The 27240-nt window shown below is 39.0% G+C and overlaps 3 protein-coding genes across 8 annotated transcripts; 2 read left to right on the forward strand and 1 right to left on the reverse strand.

Annotated features, from left to right (window-relative positions):
• Positions 1 to 1460: 1460 nt before the first annotated feature.
• LOC115044157 (SPRY domain-containing protein 3-like) lies at positions 1461 to 14982 on the reverse strand. The gene is made up of 11 exons (XM_029503027.1): positions 14883 to 14982; positions 12552 to 12689; positions 12293 to 12368; positions 9049 to 9173; positions 8269 to 8401; positions 7952 to 8140; positions 4759 to 4908; positions 2807 to 2864; positions 2357 to 2476; positions 2113 to 2240; positions 1461 to 2011 (listed from the first exon to the last, which is right to left on the reverse strand). Exons 2-11 carry the CDS (start codon positions 12668 to 12670, stop codon positions 1877 to 1879), a joined length of 1233 nt encoding a protein of 410 aa, XP_029358887.1. The 5' UTR covers positions 12671 to 12689; positions 14883 to 14982; the 3' UTR covers positions 1461 to 1876.
• A 2156-nt stretch (positions 14983 to 17138) lies between these two features.
• On the forward strand, positions 17139 to 19321 carry LOC115044158 (insulin-like growth factor-binding protein 3). Its single transcript, XM_029503028.1, has 4 exons — positions 17139 to 17588; positions 18040 to 18068; positions 18161 to 18280; positions 18399 to 19321. The coding sequence occupies exons 1-4, from the start codon at positions 17273 to 17275 to the stop codon at positions 18501 to 18503; spliced, it is 570 nt and encodes a 189-aa protein (XP_029358888.1). The 5' UTR covers positions 17139 to 17272; the 3' UTR covers positions 18504 to 19321.
• A 1058-nt stretch (positions 19322 to 20379) lies between these two features.
• Positions 20380 to 26541, forward strand: LOC115043586 (phosphatidylinositol 5-phosphate 4-kinase type-2 gamma-like). 6 transcript variants are annotated; one of them, XM_029502179.1, is made up of 10 exons: positions 20380 to 20526; positions 20621 to 20718; positions 21736 to 21832; positions 22607 to 22756; positions 23810 to 23956; positions 24330 to 24369; positions 24863 to 24975; positions 25065 to 25332; positions 25471 to 25574; positions 25709 to 26541. In XM_029502179.1, exons 1-10 carry the CDS (start codon positions 20386 to 20388, stop codon positions 25787 to 25789), a joined length of 1239 nt encoding a protein of 412 aa, XP_029358039.1. In that variant the 5' UTR covers positions 20380 to 20385; the 3' UTR covers positions 25790 to 26541. The 6 variants fall into 6 exon arrangements, with proteins under 6 accessions (XP_029358039.1, XP_029358040.1, XP_029358038.1 ...); XM_029502180.1 differs by having other exon boundaries at positions 20621 to 20695; positions 21755 to 21832; XM_029502178.1 differs by lacking the exon at positions 24330 to 24369 and having other exon boundaries at positions 24862 to 24975.
• The last annotated feature ends 699 nt before the right edge of the window (positions 26542 to 27240 follow it).

Raw genomic sequence — 27240 nt, forward strand, 5'->3', positions numbered from 1 at the left:
AGATAAATAGCATCAAACAAATGATAACAATAATAATAAACAGCATTCCAGGCCAATGGCAAAATCCCTTTACAATTTCAAGCTCTCTGTTATTTATATGGAGGCCTCAACAACTTGCAACACAGCGAAATGTACGAACTAATGTCAAAGCAGCACCCTCATCTCCAGATTATTGCTAAAAGGTCGGCGTTTGTGTGTAAGATTTAAAATCACAGAACAAAAGATTTTTTTCACAAATAACCTGGAACATATGATCAGAAACGATTATATAAAAAGTGCTTGCGGCAAAATGTCAGTCTTCTATTTTTTTCTTCAATGCTGGCTCCAACAATAGATGGCAAAAATTGGGTTTGCAGCTAAACAAACAAAAACAACAGGAAAATAACAATTTGTGGCAAACAAATAAGTGACAATTAAGACAAGGTAGTCAGAATTTTCAAATTCCTGAGGGCAGCAAATGTAACATATGGCTTAACATTCAGACTTAAAATATACAAAGTTTGAGTACTTCACAACACATGCCATCGATAGGTGCTCTCTTCATCTCTAAAGGATTTCTTACTCGTGATTTTCCTCTTTCCTCCATTTCATCCAAATTAAATGAAAACCCTTTCCTAATTTGTTTTTATTGAATTTTTTCAGATTTTTTTTTTCTTTTTTTGTTAAAATGCCCCAATTTTGTAGGAAAAAAAATAAAAATCTATGGTCAGATTTCTTAGCATCGCTTGAAATAACTGGAGATGAGTTTTCTGCCTGTTGGTGTGTCAGGACAATGATAACGTCATTAACAGAAGGTAGATGACACCAAGCATCTCTACAGGAAAATCCTGTGGAGGAGTTTTCCTCCACATTTTGGATTTGCTAATTCAGATACAGATATTTATTGCAAAATCTCTGCACATTTTTAATGGCAGTACATTGTCCATAATTGCAATAACAGTACACCTGATTTAAAAAAAAAAAAAAAAAAAAAAAAGGCAAAACAGCTAGTTGTGATCGTCACACCCACCCACCAAATTTTGATTATTCCAATATAACAACATTAAAGTCATAATGATGGTTTGGATTTCATTTCAACAAATTGTTATTGCACTTAATTATCCCATAAACTGAATGTGGTCTGCACATTACTAGTAAATGTGCAGTAATAACTCTATGGAATGACTCCATGTTCGTACAAGCACCCACATGTGAGGTGAACTACAGTGATAAAGCAGCTGCTTTTACTCAGATTCAACTCAGTGTTCATTCAGTGTGATGGATTTCCAGATATGATTTTTGCAGATTTGCAGGTCTCACCACTGAGTGTCACTAACACTCCATCAATAGGAGGGAGTGTAGCGGCGCTGTGAAAATGTGCTCAGTGTGGCTACAGGCTGGGAGAGCAGTGCTACATGTCTGCTGACTTATAGCCGATATAATTCCTCATACGGGGACAAAAGGGGTCCATTTGTGAGCTACGTCCTGCTTTATCTGGATTTTTACATTCATTATTCTTGTCAGCCTTTTTTTTTGGCTTTTTATGACCTTTACAGAGAATAATTGTCAAAAATAGTGTTTAACTCATTTAAATCTTTAACTGGACGACCACTTTTATAAAACAATTTCATTACAAAGTGATTTTCTTAGGCACATGTAATATATCAGTGTGCATTATTTGATCATTCTTAATAACAGAACTTAGCCAGCATATGAAAATATTTTTACAGCACTAAAGCCACAGTAATCTCCTACTGAAGGAGTGACTTTCAAGTATCATCTTGGAGCCTGTTGTTGCGGAGGTATTATTCATTGTCAAATTTCCAAAATTTACCCGAACTTAATCATTCATACTTGCTCTGATTTAACCACTTGGTTTTTATTTCCTCCCCTCTGCTCAGCCACTTAGGGGGTGCAAATCCACTCTGACCTTCTCCCCTGAACTCATCATGCCAATAGTGGGGTAAAAGCCTCCTACTGGTAAGGCCACTTCTCTCCGGCCCACCACCTTTCCATTTCGGGTGAAGAACACCTGTTCAAACACAGCATGACGTCAGAAAGATTACATAAATGTTTGTATTATGGCTTTAAGAGTCCATGGGTTTATATTCCCAGACTCTGCAGTCAACTCACCATGACCTTTCTCCCATCTAAATCTTCGCCTCCCTCTTCCTCCTCATCATCTTCGTTGTTTGCATACAAGTCATTCTGAACCTCGCTGGGCTTGGAAAACGTGTCGAGGTCCCAGTCGTCCACATCATCTGACACAACGCAGGCACAGGCACAGGCACAGAAACAGAGAGCAGGACAGTTGGAGGCAGCATGTGGTAATGTCCAGTGCTTTGAAAAGACTAGAAAGAATAAAAGAGATGTTCACCTTCACCATCCTGGTTAAAGTCCCGTGGAAACATGATTCCACAGCCCATAATGTCCCCTTCAAAGCAGCGTGGCCCAAACGCATCCCCGACTCCACTGCCCTGGAACAACTTTCCATCATCTACACACAACGAAGCACTTTATGTCATGTATGGAAGAGACGGTGATGCAAAAACAGGCGCAAGTGATGGAAGCCAAACAAAGTGGTGAAGAAATCAGTTCTTAAATATTTCAGCCCCATTGGCATGGCTCTCAATAATTATCAACATCTACAATTGCTGGAAATGTGCATGATGATTTGGTTCCGTCATTACTGTGATGGCTTATAACATGAATGAAAAATTAGATACTGATAGTGGTGTTGTAAGACTGACTTAATCTGAAATCAAATGTTTGCAGAGAAAACTCATGGACTGATCGTCATGGAGTGTTGCGATCAGCCAATACTCACCTGCATGATAAGCTATAGACCCTCTGCTCCAGCCTGGATGTCTGTTTTTAGGGTAGTCCTTTAAATGAAGAGAGAGAGTATAATCTAAGGATAAACTAATACACAAATGCACAGGTCATTTTCCAAATAATGAAAAGATTTGTGTCATCAGCACAAACTACAATGACTGATGTGTTTTGTGAGTTTCTCACGATTGCTGAAATCAGTTGGGCCTCTTAAAAGTACTGAATTCTGTGTATTGAGACTAACCATGTGTCATTTAGTTGCAATTATTATTATTATTGTAGGAAATGCATCCAAACACGGGTTGTCAGCAGAAAACAGAATTTCTAAATGACATCCTGATCCTTTTCTGACTTACTATTATTAGTTTCTTCCTACACAACATTTTACATCTATATTTGGATGTGGAGATTAGCATCAAACTAGCATCATCTTTTCATTTCAACTGAGTCATCTCTAAATTACCGCTACCTACAATGCTGGGGGAGACTTTTTGAACTGGATTCCACGAAATTCAACAGATGTGCATTTAAAGTCTAAGCCATCATATGATGTGATGATGGCCAAAACAACAGACAAGAAAAGAAGTTGGTGGGAAAAAGTGTGATGAAATGAGACTGAAAGAACATCATAGTAATGGCGCATCTCCAGCACCTGTTGTGTAAAAAGAAGATTTTTACATGAAGTTAAAAAAAAAAAAAAAAAAAAGAAAGGATTGTGCCATAACAATTGCACCTTTGTCCATTGGAAGCAACCATTAAGCAACTAGTAATTCAATAGTTAAAGATGTATTACTCAAGAAAAGAGCTAAATATTTGTTTTGATTTTCGTAAGAATGAGCAGTGCCTTCCATCATCAGAATGATGCATCCTGCAGGAGATGATGGGGGAGGTAGACCAAAACCTCAGGAATGACCATTTGATGATTTTATAATACCCTAGAAGACAGACCGCAGACACATTGAGAAAACAATCCGTGAGATGCCAACACTCTGTTCTCAATGCAGGTCTGACCTGTGGGCACAACATGCCTGCACACAGCAGACGACAGCACAGACGTCAGGAGGACCATAAACATTAACGATGCTGCGTGGAAAAAATGGTCCTCTAACTCACAGGACCCACCACAGCTGGCCGAGCAGCACCGTGATTAGCACAACCGATGCTGGATCAATTAGCTTCCTGTAACAATTAGCACACCGACCACTGAACGTTCCTGCAGAGAATGACAACATCTGAGGCACACTTACTCTGTCATTAAACTGATACAATGACTGCATCGTCAGCAGTTATTACACCACTTTATTTATATTAATTATTATTTGTGATCATTGTGATTTTGTTTGAGGCCAAAAGCAGCTGATTGTATCACTGATGTCTAAATATTCAAAAAAGTCTTCCCCTTAGACCCAACTTGTTTCCAAAATATGGATCATCACTGGCTGTCAACATTTCTAATTAAATACTACCCAAGTGGGCCAAATTAATGAGGATATTAAGCTGAAATTGCTTAGCCTGAGGAACTCCTGCATACCATATTAATTTACTGCCTCTTGTGAACAATGACTGTGTGGAAAGAGAAAGTCATGTAATTCATATATGGAAAAAAACTGAGACAAATGCAGCAATCAGATATTTCAGATCTACCTCCACCATTACTCATTTCATGCAGCCTTCTGGTTGAGATGGTAGATTAGGATCTAACTGGAACAACCTTCTTTCGATGGAAAACCAGATGTGGGGGTAAAATGAGATAATATATTATTCTGTTGTGAGCTTTTCCTCTTTCAGTCATCCATCACTCAGACTGGAAACAATGAGAGCAGTGGTGTGTGTGAGGGTGATGAGGTGTGAGATCCGAGTTTTACTGTACACCATGTGTGTACAGTGAAATATTGTGTCAATGACAATGACACACAGTCACTACAGCGTTGAGAAAAAGGCTCTTACCCTGCGTGCCAGCCCCAGGGCGATGTAACACTTCTCTCCAGCATCTGTGATCTCCAGTTCATAGTAGTGGAAGCGTGTATTAAGAGGCCGGCGGGCCTGAGCCAGGCCAACATCCACAATGCTCTTCCCTTTCCCAATGTACTCCAGCAGCTACACACACACACACACACACACACACACACGCGTTAAAGACTGTACACACAATCTACATTCACATTCAGGTTTAAACACAAATTCTTGCACTGATACTAATGATTTAATGATGGCTCTAACCATCTAATTTTAGGTGTAATTAAGCCAAACTATTTTCTCTGCAGTACAAATGAATTGGAAGAAGGTAGACAACAGGCATTTATCCCCCAGAAACAGTGGAGCTTCGCTGCTACAACCTTCTTTGGTTGGTATGACCAATGAATAGCTGTCTCTGGATTGAATTCAGGAGTCCTCTCTACTTGTGCTACTGTCTTGGCATTTAAGAATAAACCTTTATTTTCCCCTTTTGGCTACAGTGGCAGATGTTCAGCATTATTATATAGGCTCACTTAAAGCATCTTGGCTGCCCTACATTGAAGCCTGACCCATTTCCAAAGTATCCTCTGTTCCACTAACCTCCACACTGCATGATGCACTACTTTCACAATTGTTTCTGAAAAGCTCATCGTAGAGTAAGCAGCACTTACTGAGGCATTAGCTTTGTATATATGTATTGTTTGCACTTCGGATTGGACACTGAATCGCATTTATTTCATTGTTTGAGTCCCTGTACTTTTCAATGACAAAGTTGAATCCAATCAAAGCCAATATAAAAACTAAACATAAAAATGTATGTTTGTAAAATAAAATAAAAATCCCTCTTATCCAAATAACCCTCACAGTACATTTTCTCGTTGATTAGATGAATAGACTAATTGAAGCACATCCCTGTTTTAGCCAAGCAGGTAATTGAACCTTGCAAAACCACAGGTGGAAATTGTTCAAATGATTATAATGACTTAAAAACATCTCAGTTCTTTCAAACAGAACACTGCGTTTCACTGCTGGTAATAGCATGTCTGCACTGGCATGGCTGCTGCCTCCGTCTCAGGTTGGGACAGACCAGAATCCAACAAGATGAAAGCACATTTTTTATTCTCACACCATCCTATTAGGGATGTTAGATAACGAGATGGAAGAAAAGAAAAAAATAGGTCGCAAAGTTATGTGATTCTTTCTGTATGGAAAAAAATAGGCCAGGATTTGGACCTGTTTAGCTGACACAATACTGTTGTAGTAGTAAAAGAAAACTACATCAACAAGGACAAGAAAAATGTTTACGATACGCAGCACAAGAAGTCAACACTACCAAAACTGAACCCTTTCCAGAGCGACCGTTCTAAATGTCATGTGGGCCCGTAATATGCACAACTAAAGATAACGAAGAAAATACTATTGCATTTAAAGAGTGTCCAGGCTGTTGCTTGCTGTTGTTGATTAAGAAAAAAAACAACAGCCCAGCAGTGTTTAAAAATATGGCATTCCCACATTAAACCCACCGACTATCACTGCAGCATCAATAACAGCATGCGAGACACACTATGAACAGATGCATCCATATAAACCTACTTCTAATAAACAAACTGAATTTGAGTCTCAGTCATTGGCATTTACAGTCTGATTCATTTCTGAAGAACTCTTGTTTTGCTAATACTCCTCCTTATCTTCCTTATTTTAGTATGTAAGCACAACCGCAAGAGGTAAACAGCCACTCTGGAGTTGTAAATGTGGCTGCCTTAGCAAATCACCTCCTACTCTGGAGACAGCTGTGCCAGTTTCAGTATATTTTGTAGCCAATATTGGATTTCCCGTGACTTAATGAAAATGAGTCCTCACCACACCTGCATGTTAACACTATAGACGTGTCCAGTATATGCCTGACCTAACATGCAGCCACAAGCTCCAGCAACTGTAAAAGGAATAACCCTTGGAGGCATGATTTGTGCAAATTGAAAAGGCACTGCAAATGATGTTCCGGTTGAAAAAGAACCCTGAAGTTGAACTTGACACTTTAACTTTTGTTAACTTTTTATCTGCCCCTTGATGAGCAATTGATGAGCTGCAGGAAGTTCAGACTGCGGTTTGTGGGCCCTGCCTTCACACATGATAGGGCCAGATTTATAGAAATAAAGGGTAAATAAATGTGCGGGTGGCATGAAGGTTACTCGCTCCTGCCTGAGGCCTCTTCAGCTGCGATCTCCTCCCATCCCCTTTCAGTGCAGGTTTCGTGTGTATCAGTGCCTGAGTCAGACACAAACACTGCAGCCCTGCCGTTACAGGGAGGGGTTGAGACCCAAACAAATAGAGGGGAAGAGAGAGGTCAATGAACACCTCTAAGAAAAACATTTTTATTTTTGCTTGTTTCTCTTTGTTTTCTTTTTCTTTATACGGGGCTTAGCAACAACTAATATTTACGTCTGAATTTCTGTGTGCTCTTGGAAGATTTGGTTTAAAACCACTGTCTAAAACTTGGCCTTTATGATCTTCACTATTGATTTTTCTGATTTTGGATGTGACACATATCCATGACACTTAACCCTAAACTATCAGTGCACTAACAACAAACTGACAAAATCTGTGCAGCGGAAACAATGTCTTTTTATTCCACTTGTACTTCTCCTTCTCAAATCAACACCCAAAATGTAACTGTAGCAATGCATCTCTAGTTTGGTTCTTTTTCTTGAAGCAGCTGGGAATTTCAAATTGAAGTGGCTTCTCATTGTAACTCAACATCTGGTTTTTCATAAAACACATGTTTCGAAAGAACACTGCAGACTTGACTGACAGTGACTCAAGTGATATTAATCCAGGCAATCATCAAATATTATTAGTGTCATCTGGTAGTTTTTCTTCACGTGCAACCTAGCACAGGATGGGGAAACACAGTTGCCTATGACCTAAAAGAGTAAAGGAGCCAAACCTCAAACATTACAAACTTATTGACAACATGCTGATGTGTTGTAGAGCAGTAATCTGATTTACTCTGGTTCATTAACGCCCTGATACCAGCCACTTGTTACGCAGCATCCTTTTATGAGTGAGACAACCTTTTGAATGTTGAGTTATCTTTACTCGTAGTAAACTGATTAAAAACTACAGCTGAGTGAAAATGACATCCATATTTCAAATATTTCATCTTTCTCTCTCCTCTTGGGCTTACCGTGCCTGTCACCTTGATGTCATGGAGACGGCCCCAGTCCTCTTCATGACTGTCCACAATCATTTGTCCATCATCATCTTCCATCCCCCACTCTGCATTCAGGTCCAACAGAACCTCTTCCCCCAAAGAGTGCATTCCCACTGCAGGGTAGAGACCTTCAGGAGATGCTGGGATTTCCACATTACCAACCTAAGAGCAGATTCACATACAGTACAGGTTCGCACAGTATCGTTACCACAAAAAGACAAGTCACATTGATGCAAACATTGCTCAGTTATACTTAAGGTCAAGTCATACAAAGATAACAGACCACTTACTTCTTTACCATTCTTGGTAAAGAACACTGTCAACTGTCCATCAACAGGGTCCGGAGACACTCCACAGCCTATCCTGTCACCTCTGCAGCATTTTGGACCAAACTGTTGTCCCACAGTGTTGCCAATATAGATCCTGAGGAAAGACAAATAGCAGAGATTGAACAGATTCTCACGAAGGGTCAGATATTGAGAAATGTTCACAGGAAAAACTTCCAAGGACAAAGAAAATTCTTCCGCTTATGGAAAAAGACACATGCGACACTGGCACATTATCAGCAGCATGCACATGAGGTGGGTTACAAAATTGAGAACTGAGGCCTGGTCAAGCAAGAACAACTAAGAATAGGAAAAGAAAAATGCAATATAAAAACATACAAGTGTGCCTTTGTAATAAAAAGTACTAAATAATGTATTTACATTAAATATAGTAATAAAAAAAAAAAAAACTAGTCCGGTTGGCTAGTTTAGCCAATATTGCCCATGTCCGTGGTGAGGGGGCAAGTGTTTAAAGGGGACCAAAAGAGTTCAGTAGAGGGATTGAGAGGGAATTCTCTTAATGATAACCAAACTTGTACAAGAAATCTCTGCGTTTGTCACACCACCGCAGTTCCTTTTCATGAGCAGACAAAAGTGCTCTTTAGTCAGTTCCGCATTCTGTAACATGTGCATCACTGAAATCTAAGAGCCAGTGTTCTTGTGGAAAAATTGATGGGATGTATAAAAATGTGCCGCCACGTCATATATCGAGTGTATATCGGTAAAATCATCAATGACACCTACTTGCCATCATCAGCGTGAAAAGCCACAGAATGTGGGAGCCAGGCCGGCTGATGGTCCAGTTTGTAGAGCTGAGGCACCAAACCAACAGTGATCATCCCCCTCACTCCTGTGTCCATGATGGTCACCTGAAAAGAAACATGTTGATTTCTCACCAAGAAACAAGACAGGAGCTATCAGTGCAGATTAACAACCCTTTTCTTTTGGAAAACAAAACAGTTTTTAAAAGAGCACTGTCACCACCTTTACTTGAAAGCACTCCTTATAACCTTTAAATAACATGGCATTAGCATACTTCAAAACACAGACAGAAGCTGTAGATATTAATAGCTCTTCTAAATAATGTCAGGAGTAATTTTTTCCTTTGACACATCTTTGGATGCCAGGTTAGAATTTAAAGGATGCTGCTTTCACCTACACCGACAAGTCAAAACACATAATCTGTGGGAGGCTGCTACATTGTGAGGGACTAAAAGCAGAACAAACTTTGTTGAGAGGGTTGAGGCAAAGAAGGGAGATGAAGTCATGGTGAAGGACATAGACTTTTTATTTTAATTTTACTATATTAGATGTTGGCAGAAAAATAAGTCAGCCACTGTTATGAAAAATTTTTTCATGGTCTTTATATGTTGTATATTAACATTTGTTAATCAACACTAGACATAAAGTATAGACAAGTGGCTCAGAAATATCACTAATGATGTAGCCATCTAGTGAAATGAACTTAAGGACGACACAACATTTCTTCCTAGGAAGCCAATCAACACTTGCACTTTACTGTAATCCTGGTTTTATTGATCTGAAATAAGACTCAGAGAAAACACATGTAAGTGCTGCAGATTTATTGCTGTTTCTATTCCTTCAGGCTCCACCCCAAATTTTTACATGCTGTTACACAGCATTTGAATTTCTGGTCAGCTCTATTCCTCTTTTCGTTTCATGGAATTTCCAAACCAACATAAAACTGTATAGTTTCACCCTGAACAAACACTACATGATGGATCAAAGTGAAAAGCCTGAAGACAAGGGCTAGCCTGCTTTGTTGTTATCATAACTGAATACTGACCATATGACATCATCCCTAGGGGACCATTAGCATGCTCACAGTGACTGGAGAATTGCTGTCAAATCCAGGCCAAGCAGAGGAGGAAATTTTTAAGTTCTTTCCCATGACTTCAGCAGTGGTCCCCTGTGGGTTAGAGTGAATACACCCCTATCTTTTTTTTTTCCCCCTCAGTTTAAAAAATGCAGATGATCTGTAAAATCTACGTCAGAGATAAACTCTGCATGTCATGTATTAGCTCACAAGACCATTTGCGTAAATTGCTTCCTCTCTCCTCCTACGTGATTCATGAAGCATTAAAAAACACATAAGTATAATGGCTGAGAGGGTGAGTTACTGTTTTACTACACATCAGATGTTTGTGTTAGGCAAGTTTGAACATGAAACAGCTACCGTCCTGAGATGTTAGTGCACCTCAGTCTATATTACCAAAAACTGCAAAATAAACAAATCAGCAAATGCTTTGTAACGAGCAGCAACTTATTTGGCTGAAAGCAGTCTGTCAGATCTGATATAAAGCCAAGGCTGTAGAAAAACACAGATGATGTTTATGTTGGAGTATATAGTACAGAAGATTATTGAACTTTACTATAGAAAGGAATTAAAACTCAAAAAGAAGTTTATGTAGGTAAACTTGTGAAAGGATTATTACAGAGCACCGATTCTGCTGACAGGATCAATTGAGTCTTATTGGTTGATAGTTATAGGCAAAGGGTTAGAGTCAGGGTCCACTGGTGTCAACAACAAGGTCTTGAGATTACGGCTCCACAGCAGCAGGTAAGACCTCTGCCTGGTCTTTTAAAACAACAACATGTATTCAGTCAACAACTGCGTATTTACGACCTCCTTTTATAGGGTTTTTGTTTTACAATGACAGCCATCTGGAAACACTATCTGAACAGAAAGTGCAGACATCTGTTTGAAATGAAGGACGCTATTTTGAAAATCTATTTAAAAGATTTTCAATTTATGAAAACTTCTGTATGATGTTTTTCATTATCAGTAGCATGAGCTTTCTGCAGAAGGACATGAGTGTGAATTAAGTGACTCTCCTTCCTCAACACTTCAGATCATTCTGCTTGGTTTCCTTTAGGTTTCTCCTCCGATCCAATAACATATTGTTGCCTCCATAGTTACAAAAGCTTTACAATACAGTGATATTAGTAACCCTAACTGAGCTTGGCAATTCACAGAACAGCAGCAAAAAATCTAATTAAGATCGGGCAACCTGCTTAGCATGTTGATGTCAATCTATGGTTTAAATCTTAAAACCTGATATTTTCCAATTTCTGTGTTTGACTGGGACTGAATTGCTGAGTCAGCTTTGGATTCTAATGTAAATGTAAATGTAAACAAATCCGTACCAGTTTTAGCAATGACTGCATGACCTGTTTAAAGCACACAGTGTGAAAGAGCTGGCAACTAATTCAACAAATCTCTTTCCAAGCTGAAAGGTCTCAGATGTATGTTATTCCAAGGCGAAGTGGTGATTTCTTCCACTATGGTTCAACAAGGTGAAGGCGAGCAGTTGGAAACAAACACCTGCCAAGTCTCTTCTCATCAAAGAGAATAAAGGTGTCATTTTACATCCCAAACATATATTAACACGATGAAGTTAAAACTACAAACAAATCTTAATGATGTATCGTTTTGACAGGAAGTAGAAGTGAAATCAGAGGTGACACGTTGGAAGAGAGGTGTGCAATATGCAAATTAGAAACAAAAATCATATTGTAGTTGTTTACAAAGATATCATGACTGTGATACAATTAGCATAATTTTTGCATCATAGTTTTTCACTTAATAATTGTAAAAAAACAATTGTGTTCCTTTACAACTGGAAAATGAGATATATAGGCCAGGGCATCTCTGTGTCACCACTTTGCTCAGGCTTATTTTAAAAATTTGCAGGAAATTATACAAATAATACTCCTTGAATATGCAAATAAATAAATTGCATGGATATTGAGGGAACAACCAGGTTAAGAGGAGTGGTTACTGGGCTTGAGTTGCATTTTATCCAGAATTCATGATGCAGTCAAGCAGTTCAGCCAGGAAACTTTCTTGTGGCATTAGATCAAACAAATTAAATGTGTGGTAGTAACCGTTTCTTGATTGCTTTTTCACTGTCTCCTCCATGACAAATTCATAGTCAAGAACAGGAAGGAAATCATTAACTCTTACTTCAAAATAGCGATTTCTTCTCGACAATGGCCTGGCGGCAATAAAACAGCCAACTTCATCTGAATTTCCATGATACCTACAAAGAGATCCAAGAGAAACAAAAATATTACTGTAATAATGACCTTTGCAAAACACAAGGAAATGACAAATGGGCGCGCTACTTCAACAGGCAAAGGAAGGGCTGGAGCATAAAATGGGGAGGATGAACCACATGATTTCCAATTTAAATCCTCATGTTGACATGACACATCACCGTTACCTGAGTATGTCTCCATCTCTCAGCATCCTTTTGAGCCGCTCCTTGTATCGCACTGCTCTCACTTCACGGATTCGCCTTCTCCAGTTCAGAAAGCGATAATGAAGGTTTATGTCGTCCATGTCTGCAAATCATTACAATCTAGGACAGAGAGAGAGACAAACCGAACAGCGTTATGGTTTTAGGCTGCTTTAGTTAGTTCAGGGGGTTACTTTAAAAAAAAAAAAAAAAAAAAAAATGCTAAATCGCATCACATAATTACTTAAAGGGAAAAGAGTCTAGGGATTCTTTAGTCAATATAATCTAATGTTTAAAAAAAAAATAACTTTGGTTAGAGTGCACAAGATGCAGACTATAAAAAACCGTCTTTGAGTCCAAACTTCACTGATGCCTCCACTGTTGACGCACACTGGAGGCAGAGCAATTGTGATAAACAACTCTAGAACAATTAAATGTCAGTGCAGTCATAAAAGCTGCAAGCAGAGGGAAAGCAAACATCTTTGACCACAACATGGTTACCACTGTTGCCTGACAACAAGGAGGGCCTGGGTTTGATCCTCAGGCCAAACCCTTTGTGTTTGCGTTTGTGTTTTTCCATTAACGTTTAATCCCACATTCCTCAGACAAGCAAAGGCCTGGACAGTGACTGTACACTGCCAAGAGGCAAAAACGTGAGTCCCCTCTTTTGTGTTAAACCTGTGATGGTCAGGTACCTCCCTTGGGTGTCTTCCACCCCGAAGTAATCTGGGACTGACTCAGTCTTAGGCTAACTCTTCTCTTATCTCTCATGACATGAAAGACACCCACACTAAAATCAAATCACACACACACACACACTTTGTTAATTACTACACTGAATATTCTCAGATTCTGCAGTTAAATGACTAACCAGATTAAGCCTCATCACTGGTTAAAACATACATACAGGTTTTTCTGTTGTTCTCACACCATGTCTGTCTGTGTGAGTCAGCCTGTGCTTAAAAATTAAATAAAGGTCATAATCAACATGTTGACAGGTGGCATAATCACATGGCAACTGCAAAGTTTCTTTTTCAAATTTCGTGACAATATATTGCAATGTTGTGACACCCACAGTGACAAAATCAGACTTATTAACACGTGCCAAAGTATTCCAAGCAACGTCTGTGGTGGTTTCCACTACAGTAAGTAACTCATGACTACATTTTGCCATAATGACACAGACACACACACACACACACAGAAAATGAAAACAATACCAGCCACATGATGTCACAGCTGGTAATCAGAAAAAAGATTTAAACTGTCTGTAAACTGTCCTTAATATCTTCTTTTAGTTAGTCCAGATTTAACAAGTGTGGATAAAGCGTTTTTCAGTTTAGCCCTGAAGGTCTGTGGTCTGGTTTTCTCTTTAACAGGCGGACAGCAACATTTTTCAGGCAAATAAATATTTGTCTTTTTTCTGGCCCACTGTGGACGTGCTCGGGACAGACGGCTATCTGCAGACAGTGGCGAAGAAGAGCCAGGATCAGTGAGGGCTGTCTGCATAGCGATTAATGAGTTAGAAAGGATCTGAACGGTGCCTGTCTAAAAATAATCTGTAATTATTACAGAGTGACACAGCAATACGAGTTATTTGTACTGAGTGCACAATAAATAGCCTAATGATGGTACTTTATTCCACTTATCTAGTTCGGTTTCCATAAATTTTTAATGAATGACTTCCCCTTGTAACAGCGTGTTTGTACGGCTCCCTTCCCCCCTCCGCAGGCTCTGACTGGGTTGGCAGGTCGTGACGTAGACAGAGAGCTCAGGTAAATCCACCTTTACGGGTTTGAATTTCATCACCCCTTATAAAAGGTAGCTGACTAAACGTTTTCTTTCTTCCTTCCTTCCTTCCCTTTTCTCATAACTTATTTTCTGTCTTTCTTTGTTTTACTGAGGTTCTTTCGTAAAAAAAAACAAACAAACAAAAAAAACAACCAAACAAACAAACAAACCCTCAACATGTTATGTCGGTTCTTCTGAAAAACAATGAAAAGAAATGATAGCTTCGTCGGAATTAAACTGTATTAAAATAGTGGAGCATCCAGCTGGTGATGTCTTTTCACAGAGTAAGCAGCTAAGCGAGCTATTGCCTCATTCTGCCGTTTTGTTGCGTGTTCACTTTCACGGTAAACCAATCTCCGAGCCAACCTCAAACGCAGCATCACATTTCCCAAACTACAGGGAGGAATCAGTTGAGGCCGGCTCGCTGCTTTCAGCGTCTTCCCGCGCTAATGATATCGTGTAAACATGAGTGTACCTCACACACCACACTGCTCAGAGCCCCGCTGTCTTATGTTGTTTCCTTACTGTTTTAAAACTTGTAACGCAGCGTCCACCGGTGTTTCTTCCAGTTTTAAGGAGGTGAAGTCTGTCACTTTATGTCCAACCTGCGCTATCGGAAGTCCCGCCCTCTCCACCAATCAGGACAGAGGAAAATACAGCGCGTGGTGTTTAACCTGTGACGTGCCGTTTCAGCAGCCACTGTTTTTTTTTTTTTTTTTTACCTTTTTCTTTTTGGAGGGGGTTGTTTTGGTTTGTTTTTTTTTACATGGCAATACACAAAATATTCACAGCAAAACAAAATTGAATTTCAAATGTTTGAATTTTAAAATGTGATTGTATTTAACACAGCAAAGTAAAAACACATTTATTTTTACTTTGGAGAGCCCACACAGATAATCCTGAATTTCCACTTCAGGGGTTTGTTTGACAAATCATGAAGAACAGACAGCCACATCCTTGTTAACTATCACTGATATAAGAGCTGTTGCTCGATACCTAACCTTTCCTCTGTAAGTGACGCAGTGTGGCCTTTAGCAGGTGGCCATATCCATTTTATTAGTAACTGACACTGGGCATATTTTCTGTCTGATCTCAGACTGACTCCATGAGGTTGAGATGAGGTCTCTGTGGAGACCAGAGCATTCTTCACAAGACTCCTTAGTCTTCTTCTTTTTGTAGATTGTTCTTTATGGCATGCATTACTGACTCCAAAACCTGTTCACAGTACTGTATGTGTATATGTTGAGGTAGGAACTAACTTCATTTCAGTATAATTAAGTGTGACATTATTTTTGTCATCTCTACTATACATATGCTATACATACTATGTTCCACCACAATCTATGAGGGCCAAAGCTGATGTCATTATTAAATGAAAACAGTTACCAGTTTATCATCTTTTAGTTGCATGGCCAACCACTCATTTCAACTTTAACATATTTTAATAAGTAGTTTAGTATAAATTGAAATAAATAATTGTGGGAAAAGTCTCCCATGCACTGATGCATAACTTCCATCATAGTCAGTAATACCAATAAGAGCCTGGCCAATCCTACGGAGTAGTCATTTCCCTTTGTTCAATATAATTAATATTAGGCAATGTTTACATTTGCATTTTATTCTCATAGACATTATCTCAGATGAAGAGGTCAGGTACTTCAGGTTAGAAGAGGATCTTTGTGATCCTGTTTTTTAATTTAATGTGTGACTCACCCATGCTGGAATTTACTGGGTGGGACCTTTTGCTCGTGGCTATTAATGTCTTAGTCATCCAGCTTTGAGTGGCACTCCTTCAGCCTCTCAGTGTCAGGCAGTTCCTCTGAACCTTTAGCCCTGAAGTTACACACTTTGTAAATGCACTCTGTCAGCAAAGTCTTTGTTCAGTGGTTGCTATTTAAAGAAAAGTCCTAATGTCAAAAACAAGGGCAAAAGGGTGGAAGTGCAAAAAACTTTTTCTCCTCTTGTTGTAACTGGATAAACTTTTTTTCAAACTGAAGTTGCATTATTTGGAATACTTCACATGGCAAGGTTCTTGCATGTATTTTGATGTGTGTTTTTTTTATTGAATGTATGACTTAACCAACATGTCAAGATCTGTATGTTGTCAGTTCATAATAAACAACAGTATACTGTAGCAAAATAATGCTGAATCACTGTATTTCAAAGTCATACCTGATTGAAATGTAATTAAAATATGAAAAATATGAAGCATTATGAATGAAAGTAGATGGAATTAAGTTACAAGAATTTAAATTTACAGTATATACAATTGATTCATCAATTACTGATGGACCTTTGCATTTAACTTGTACTTATTTGAAATGGTGTTGGTGGTGTGATTTATCATTTTAATCTACTGGTCAAAGGTTTTAAGACAAATTCTGATGAATTCAGATAAAAATCATAATGTTACCAGCAAAAAAGGCAAAATTGGTAAATGAGTTAAACAGCACATTTTAAATGAGCTTCAATAGGTTGCTCACCTCGGGAAATAAATTATCCTTAAAGAGAGTGCAATGGGACAGCACAAGGAGGAATCAGTTAAAAAAAAAAACAAAACATCACTATGCTGCAGGATGACAAACAACAAATGGTATGAGCATGCGTGAGTGTGTATGTGTCAGACACAAGGGCAAACGGGGTGTGCTCTGCTGTGTGGAAATGAGAAGGAAATCTAAAATTCTCCATCATGTACCCTCCCATACCTTTCCCTGCTGGTTTGGGCTCTTTAAAAGCTGCTGCCAGTAGTGTCTGTCAGCCTCATTATCACTTTATCTTGGCTTGAGGGTATTATATAACCCCTTCTGACACACAGACCAACTGCAGTCTGTGGAACTAAACAAAGATAGTGAAAACAGGGAACAGAGTTAGAATAGGACTTTTAACATCTATTATCTGGCAACTTTCAGTGTAAGATGCTGCTGTATTTAAACATCCTGGTGGTGCTCCTTCTGCAGCCAGCTCTGTCAAGTCCCGTGCCGCTGTCCACACCAGCCAGAGGATGTCGTGCCTGTAAAGCAAAGCCCTCACAGAGTCAGCCGTCTGCTGATGTAAACGCCACCGCTCTGGCTGTCGGAGAACCATGTGGGGTCTACACCCTGAGCTGCGCCCATGGTCTGCGTTGTGCACCTTCAGAGGATGAGCCAAGGCCTCTCCGTGCCCTGCTGGAGGGCAGAGGAGTCTGCAGTAATGCCAGCAGTGACAACCCTACTGAACAGAACAACCCTGCAGGTAAGTGTCACACAACACTCTGGCTGGAATGCGATGTGAACGCATGAACAGAGCAGCGTTGTTCTGTGGTTGAGGCATCACTATTCTCTTTGCTGATTATATCTGTCTTGATTTTTGGCTGGGTCACATTTTTATATATCATATTTAACAGACATTTGTCACATATCCCTGTGGCACCATCGTGAGTGTTTGATGATCCAACTAAAGTTTGAAATGAACAGGGACTTCTTTTTACAGTTTTCCAACTGCTTAGTCCTACGAAAGGTGTGAAATAAACAGATTGGAGATGTCATGGAATATATCAATAATTCTTTGAGTTATTTTGTGTTTTAGTTGTTGATGAGAAATTTCAGCTTGGCAGATAACTTGGCAGATAGTATATATGCATAAACAATATTCACATAATAATATGTGATCAATGCTAAATGTTTATGCCTTTATCTGATCCTAGATCCAGCACCCGCTGATGATCCAGAGGAGGTAAAACTCCTCTTTGTCTCTTTAAGTGAAACAGTCCATCCTTAACCTGAGATCAGACATGCATTTTACATCTATGTGAACTTTTCCTACAGGCCCCGTGTCGCAAACTGCTAACAACACTGATCCAAGGTCTGGATGCCCATTTATTTAAGTCAAACCATGATATCTACATGCCCAACTGTGACATGCGTGGTTTTTTCAGAAAGAAGCAGGTGAGTTATATCTGAATCTCGAGGGCCCATAAGAAATAACGAAATCAACAGCAATGCGATTGCATTTGCAGCTCCATATTTAAGCTCCATTGTCTGCTTGCTTGCTCTGTTTGTGCAGTGCTGGTCATCTCGTGGCAAGCAGCGTGGCAAGTGCTGGTGTGTGGATGAGAATGGCATGCCGGTCTCTTCAAATACCAAACAGAAGGGCAGCCTGAGTTGTTAAGTGACTTGTTGCCTTGAGAAAAAGCAGAGCAGGCTGTAGCTTCTCTACCAGTATGAGAGAAAGATGAAGGAACACCAGCCACAGTGAACCGGTGCCTGACTTTTCATCCTCCATCTGCCAGAGGCAGCTCCCTGCCAGTGAAAATCCGTTTCAAAATCAGGTGTATCTTTGTCTCCTTGCGCCCTCTACTGAACATATCAAAACTGATGTGTGACATTGGAGCGAGACACTGACACACTCAGACAATCTGTCCCCTCATACAAGAAGCTTCAGAAACTGCATCTGCACTTTGGGGTGCACATAGTCAAGTGTTTTACTTTTTATTTTCAAAGTTGCAAGATGTTATCTCAAGTCAGCTTTAGGTCTATAGGAACAAGTTTGTTTTTTTTTTGTTTGTTTTTTACATTACAGCATATACAGCATATCATATCATACATAAGGCTCAGGTGTGGTTTAGTATGTTTTATGTGTACTCAGTCATATTTATATATTTTTCAGGATTTCTTTTTTACTCGTAAACCACTGTAACTGTGTTATTGTAATTTCTGTACATAATCGAAAGATGTAATCCTATTTATGTTACTTTGAATATGATATTTTATTTATAATAATATATCTGACAATACGAATTGTCCGTAATGTTTTAAGCACAAACTAACATGGCAGCATTGTTTTTTCATCCTGTGGCTTTTATTTAGTCAATCCACCCAGGGAGTGGGAGGGAAGTAATACAATTAAGAACCAAACTTATGCAGATATTGATGGACAGTATTACAAAAGAATTCCCGAACAGACTTCATGTGTTTTGGTGTCAAGTTTCTGAGTTGTTATAATAAAGTGAAAAAAAAAAAAGATAATTTTGGGAAATAAAAATCCATTTTCATACAAAGCAAATCCATCTAATCCATTAAACAAATATCATGGATGAAATAACAGGAAGAGGAATGAGGCAAAAAAAAAAAAAAAAAAACATGCATCACAACATAGAAACAAGTATTTTGTTATGGTAAACATCAGTAACAGAAAAGGCAGCACTTTGGAGCCTCCTGTTAACCATATGGACATTATAGATTGTATGCTTGGGTGCAGTAACATGCAGTGATAGCCAGGGCTGTAGTGAGCCGTCTGCAATATTAAAGTGGGAGAAACCTGCACAATAACTTATAGGGTAACACTGATATGGTGATTGCGCTGACTGATAGGAACATATTGCAAATCATTTAGATACAGGGGTAACAACATGGTAAAAAATATTTAAAACTAAACAACAGACTGTGCATGCAATCAGCTCCTAATGCCTCAGTTAAATTTGTAATAAAGCAACATGAGATTGAAGCCAACAGAAGTCAATATTGAGACCAAAACGAAAGGCATTTACTTTTGTTCTTTAACTATATACTAACACTTATGATAAGAATTTTGAATGCATAACATTTATTTGAAATTGAGTAGCCCTATTATGGGCTATATTGTATAATATAGAGCATACTTTTATTTAAGAAAATGCTGTACATACAAACAGTCGTGATTATTATATATATATATTTTTTTTTTTTGTTGTTGATGTTAATTTGCGGACAGTAAACTAAGGCAATTTAGTTTTCCTATCTGAAGTTTGAAAAATGTAATGAATGAGCACAGTTTTTGCCTATTATATCACCATAAAATCCCTGACAAGTAGTGGTGCACAGTCTTGGTGTCCTGGTTGGACTGAATGGACCAAACAGTGGCTGGTCCTGTCGGATTACAGCACCAACAGGCTGCTGCTGCAAAGGCTCCACACACAGGGTGGACTTCAGACTACTTTGCATACACTGACAGCAGAGACTCTTGTCACACACGCACACACACACACACAGTCCGGGACCCCTTTGGAAGTGTGATGTCTTCACCCAGTGCTGCCGGCAACAATCTGAACCCAAAAAGGAAGACCAAGAAGAAGCACTTTGTGCAGCAGAAAGTGGAGGTCTTCCGAGCCAGTGACCCCGTGCTGAGTGTGCTGATGTGGGGAGTCAATCACTCGGTAGGTATGTGACCTGCTTACTGAGTCATGTAATCTTTGGTGTTGGCCTCACTGTGAATGTGCTCCTCAACTTTACATCCATTGATCATCGCAGATTAATGACCTGAGCCAGGTGCCTGTGCCTGTCATGCTGCTCCCAGACAACTTCAAAGCCAGCACCAAGATAAAAGTCAACAACCACCTCTTTAATAAGTACCGTGCTCCTCTCAGCTGCCACCGTCATCCTGCTTCCTGTCACTGATTTCTGTAGCTCTTTTGATTTATTTTCCTGCCTGTGCTTATCAGAAATTGCGGACCCCTTTGAGAACAACAACGGATTTTTGCCTGCCAACAGTACCTTTAATGCGCCAGCTCAGCTCCAGCTATTACCTCTAACAATAACAGAGGCATTAGGCAGAAAGATGAAAGAAATAAAACTGGCTCTTGTATGGAATACTGTCTGTAATATGTAAATATGTCACTCCAGCGAGAAAAAGATCACTATTGTGTATTGAATTTGCAAACTAATTACCACTGTAAAACCTGCTTTAGAGGTTGTGTAACAGCAGAACACTAATAGGTGTGAGACTCCACGTCTGAAGATGTTTCAGATCTCACGCATCATAGTGTGTCAGTCACAGTGTCAGTCAGAGTACACTACTGAATCAATTCTGTTTATGAAGCTGTGCCGTTCACGCTGCCTGCTGGGTGGTTTGCTTCCTATAAGGACAGAGTCTACGAAACTGAGTGGCTTTCATTAATCCTTAAATCCTTTCAGGAATCCAGCTCGTGTAAAGACTTATAAAAACAAGTAGAGAGAACAGGAAAATATGTTTTCTTTGCCTTGGTGAGATTTTTACTTCAGTGTTTTATTTCATGATTTGATGTGGAAACCGGTCTCATTGGAAACAGCTGTACGCTCAGTCAAATACGAATAATCTAAACAGCCAAAGATGAATATGTCAGTTTTTTTTTTTTTTATTATTATTATTTGGTTATCTCTAATATGAAATTTCATTCATATTGTATAAGTACATCAGCACAGAAACAGCTGCACAAAGCAGAAGGGATGTCACCATGTTATCGTTGATAAAATAACTCTTTGGTCCGCTGAAACGTGCTTAGATGCAGACAGCGACAATTAAGTGAAGTGACACACATTTTAAAATAATTATTGAAGCACTGATTCTTCCTGTACAGACTGATATTTTAATTTTCTTTCTTCCACAGAGAGAATCTCCCAGGACAGTTCAAATTCAAAGAATACTGTCCACAGGTGTTCAGAAACCTGCGAGAACGCTTTGGCATTGACGACCAAGATTACCAGGTACAGCTGTAAACTCACAACAAATCAGCTTTTGATTGTGATAGAAAAGCTTGGAAAGACCAACAAACAACACTAACTCAGACCTTTCAAGGTTTTTTTTTTTTTTTTTACCTCTGTACATTTCAATCTGTTCCTATCTAAATTTACATTTCTTCATGATATTTGCATGCACCAGGTGGCACAGAGCCATCTTCCACTTTGCACAGTGCACATTTGGTTAGCACACAATGATGTGAGGCAAAGTGTGTGGGTAAGAAGCAGGCCTACAAGAGAGAATAGTCTTTAAATTAATCTTTTTATGTTCAACTTGGATCCAAAATAGGATTGTTCAGAAGTGTTTTTGCTGAAAATTGTGACACTGGCCCTTTTTACCTTTTGAATATAATAAACATAACTTCATTTGATCATGACATTTCAACTAAATGGTGTCATAAATTCATAAGGAAATTAATTTTGTGATGATTCACAGACAAAAATATATTTGTGAGGTCACAGTTAGCTCAACCTTTGTTTTCCAAATTTGTATCACTTCATCTTTGCGTCCAAGTAAATATTTGAGCCAAATTGAAGAAATTTCTTTTTAGGCATTACCACAGTCATAGAAATGTGATGAACAATGGGACAACCTGAAAACATAATCCCCAGTAGAGAGGCATAAAAGGCTGCATCACAAATCTCCAAAGTGTTTCACTTAAACACGCTAAACAACAGGGTGACATTTCAGACAGCTGATGTGTCGTGGACCCATGATGTTTTCCTCACTATCACCAACAGGTGTCTCTGGCCCGCAGCCCTCCACTCAAAGATGAGGAGGGGCAGTCTGAGGGGCTGCTGCTGACGTCGTATGACCGCACTTTGGTCATAAAGGAAATCTCCAGTGAGGAGGTGGAGGAAATGCACAACATCCTCTCTGACTATCACCAGGTACGAGTGACGCAGGGCACCACATACGTCACACATCAGTTCAAATCCCTGTCCTCTTTTCCATGATTTTATAGCATTTCGTTTTGTCCTACTTAAAAGACATTGGTTTCCTTTTTATATGTTTGTTTACTGTGAAAACACACACCTGCATATATACATATGTGTGTGTGTGTGTGTGTGTGTTTTAGGGTAGCATAGCATGTCTGCATTTTTTTTTTTTTTTTGTCTTAAAAACCTTTTTTCTTTGCAAATATTTTTCACTTGTTAAAGCAGGAAAAGCTCAAGTGTTAAACACTTTAACAGCAGCTCTCTCCATCTGTCTTCCAACAAGACACAAGTGTGTGGCAGTGAGTCAGCATAAGCAATGCAAAGACCCTGAAACGCAATCAGCTAAATTAAATTCAGCCGATTTTATTGTTAATGCCTGTGCTCTTTCTACTGACGCATCAAAATGAGAACTATTAATCAACACACAAAGAATTTTAGCATGCGTTCTTTTTAAAAGCTTTTTTTAACTGCTTTCAACCACAACTAATGGTCTTGTTCAAGATCTGAAGGTTGTTCATACAAAACATTTGTGTTGAGCCAACAGATGACCAATGTTTATGCTTACATCCATTATTTCCACTGTCTTTCTTTGAGGTCTGAAAATTTGTTAAATCCTCTTTTGTTCCTAGTGGAACATTTTTAATTAAATTTAGAATGCTGAATGCTGATGACAATGACATTTCTAATTGGTGCGCTGTTACCGCTTGTAGATCAGTGGTGTCGAGCTAAAACAACAACAACAACAACAAAAAGCAGAAATGTGTGCTATGTCACCTGCATGTGTTTGCTCTAGGACAAACAAAATATAGACCTAATCATAAACACAAGCCTTTGCAGCAACAATTAAACAACAAACAATATTTGATGTGCAAGAATTATTTTTCCTGCAGTCTGCTTTTACCTTTTTCCAAAGACAGCAGCAATTTTATTTATTCCCCTCTGCCTTACTGCACTGCTCGTACCTTCTTGGATCCATTATTTATTCACTGCCGTTCTGCCTTCCAGCATATTGTCACCTGCCATGGGAGCACGCTGCTCCCCCAGTTCTTGGCCATGTACAGAGTCACTGTGGAGAGTGAGGACACCTACCTGTTAGTTATGAGGAACATGTTCAGCCACAGACTGCATGTACACAGCAAGTACGATCTCAAGGTAAACCCTGCAGCTGAATGTTGGTCCACTTATTGCCATCTTATTACAGTTTATTTCCAAAGATGCTCATGTGCATTAGCTTTGTTTTTAGTTCTTCATAAATTCAGTTACCCAACAGCATTATATTTTAGAGTGGATTTATTTCATTGGATTTTGGCAACCAAAGATACACATTTGATTTTCAGTTTTTATATCATAAGCTTTCATAACAGCTGAATTAGTAGCTCCTGCTGATGGGATTGAATAAAAGGAGAAGACAGAGCACAAGAATAATAAAAGTCTCTGACTGACATACTATAAAGCATATTTATAATAAACACGGGAGGTTTAAAATGCCTGCATCGTTCAAACAACCTGTCTTATCTTTCCTCAGGGGTCTTCTGTGTCTTGTGAAGCTAGTTTAAAAGAGAAGGGAAAATGAGATTCTTGATTTGATTCATTAATTTATTTATTTTGATTCATCTAAACAAAACAATATATAGAGGGAAAGTCTGAAATAAATTGTCTTCAGCTGCCACCACAGCCTGTCTGAAGGTGTGAGTGTCTAACTGGAAATCAGAGAATGCACTTGGAAAAAAAAAAAAAAAAACCTCTTCAGTTTTGGGTTGAATTGTTATTGCATGTGCGTTTGTGAATTGTGTGTGTTGACTGTAAAATTTTGAAAGATAACAACAGCCCTCTGTTTGGCCCAGACCAACTCTGACCTAAATAAAATGCTGTGAAGTAGCTGGTTGAATATATTTTAAATAACCTCAGATCTTTTCAAAATGTGTGTGTTTTGGAAAAACTTCAGGGTATTATTATTTAGTTATTTTTCATGTCACTAGAAATAAAGCTGATAATGAGTACTGTGGTTTTTTTATGTTAATTGTAATTAATTTAACCTTCACTAAATTAAACTTCAGTTGAAAGAACTGCCCACCTATAAGAAAGTGGACTTCAGGAATAACATGCAAAAAGTTTACGTGAGTGATGAGGAGAAAGAGAGGCTCCTGGACAAGCTGGACAAGGATACTGAGGTAAAAAAAGGCGATTTTAAGAAATCACTTCTTCCAGTGTTTATATCTCATATGACTTTTTTCTGTGTGTGTGTGCAATGTTTCTTCAGTTTCTGGTGCATATGAAGATGATGGACTACAGTCTGCTGCTGGGCATCCATGATGTCGAGCGAGCTGAGGAGGAAGAAGAGGAGGAGGAAGAAGAAAGGGAGATGGCGTCGTCTTATGAGGACGGAGGGGAGGATGAAAACGTCCTGGCACTTGCCCCAAGCTCAGCCTCATCTGAGGGCATCGCTGGCTACATGAACTCCTTCAAACCTTTGGGTCCTGGAGAGTTTGACCCTTACGTGGATGTGTATGCTGTTCAGAGTGCGCTTTGTGAGTCCTGACCACTGTGATATGTCTGGTGTATTCAGCTACTAAAACCAGACCTCATTTCACACTTGGCTGCAGCTGATAAGATCACACTTGAAGATCAATATCACCCAACTAATGCTGTGAATCTTTCCCATGCAGGTGCGCCCCAGAGAGAGGTTTATTTTATGGGTTTGATTGGCGTACTGACACAGTACGACACCAAGAAGAAAGCTGCTCATGCTGCCAAGGCTGTCAAACATGGGGTGAGAGATGAGTGTGTTTAAAAGAGACTGTTTTGTATACACTACACACACTTTGGTCTTTACCCTGCAGAGTGTAAAGGCTTGCTTTGCTTCTCCAGCGAGTTGTTTCTCATCAACCGTGTGTGTGTTTGCAGGCAGGAGCAGACATCTCCACAGTTCATCCAGAGCAGTACGCTAAACGCTTCAGAGAGTTCATCGCCAACATCTTTGCCTAGTTCAAATCTTGAGCACACTCGTCATTTAATACAAGAGACGACTGCCCATGCCATACTAATCACTGCATCTAATTCACATCGAGATGATCTGCTGTTATTTTCTATATGATCAGATGGGTGTGCACGTTATTCTGTACTGTCAGCATCTTTGTTATGAGTGAGAAGATTTGCAGGCAGGAAGGAAACGTGGAAAAAAACTTTTCTGGCAACTCTTTGCAGTTGTTAATAGGTTTTTGTTTGTTTGTTTTCACTCAAAGTTTTGGCAGCACTGCTTCAGCTTTGAGTGACAGCCAGGGACATAGGATTGCAGAAATGACAGAAATGTTGTGTAATGTATGATGCCTCCTCTGAATGGCCGTGCTGGGTGGACGTGATGAGGGAACATACATTTTGTCCAACACTCCATCAGTCCGTCTCTCATTTTAATTCTTGCTTTCTCACTTTGCATAAGGAAATCAGGGCGAACTGAACAAATCTGCCGGCTCTTATTTCAGAACAATATGACAATATATATTATGAAAATAAAAATGTAAAAAAAAATTTCAGCACTAATGTTTTAAGATGTTGTTGCCAATATCACATTTAAAATAAATAGCACTAAGATACTGATTAAATATTGTAAGCTTTCATTTTAAGGCACAAATATCAAGAAGCAATTTGAATATTTACAAAACATCCACGTGATTATTCAATGACTGTTTGAGGAGAGTATAATCACTAATAGTGACCTGATTATATGCATTAAAAGCTGTTTTCCCAAAAAGCATAAGACTGTCAAAGACTGTTCACTTGTCTGAACCTTAGAAAACCAAAGACACGTTTTGGAATGCCTTAGCAATGTTGGGAACTTAGCAGTAACTGCAAATATATAAATAAAATACTGAAGACTGCTGAGGATTTAGTTTGGCATCCCGAAACTGAAAGGTTTAACATAGCTGAGGTTTAAATCTCAGCTTTAGTGTTTCAGATGGTTGTAACAGGTGAGTATGACATCAAGGATCTAACAGCACATGTGCTCTTTTAGATTGTTTTCCAGTGATGATTCAGTCATTTGTTGAGTCCTCCTTACCCTTCCCAGTCCTGGCACCCATCCTTGACTATATTACACTAAGTGGGCAAATAAAGACAGAGGAGGAAGGCTGAAGACCATGTAGCAAAAAAAAAAAACAAACCGAGAGCCAAAGAAACAAAAGCCCAGGAAATGACATAATCACAACAGCCTTATTTCAAATTATGAGTGGAGGGGGAATTTGGTTTTATTTCAGAATGAAACTGATGGTTGCTGCTATTTATTATTGTACATGCACTCTGTTGATGATTATCTGACATGTCCATTTCACTTTGTTTTCTTATACATTAAACACCAAACTTGGTATGAAGCAGTTTTATGTTGGCATATCAAAATGGTCCAAAATGGCCCAGAACTTGTGTCAAGCAGTAAATTTCCAAAA

The sequence above is a fragment of the Echeneis naucrates genome, chromosome 5 (assembly GCF_900963305.1).
Source record: "Echeneis naucrates chromosome 5, fEcheNa1.1, whole genome shotgun sequence".
Taxonomy (NCBI): domain Eukaryota; kingdom Metazoa; phylum Chordata; class Actinopteri; order Carangiformes; family Echeneidae; genus Echeneis; species Echeneis naucrates.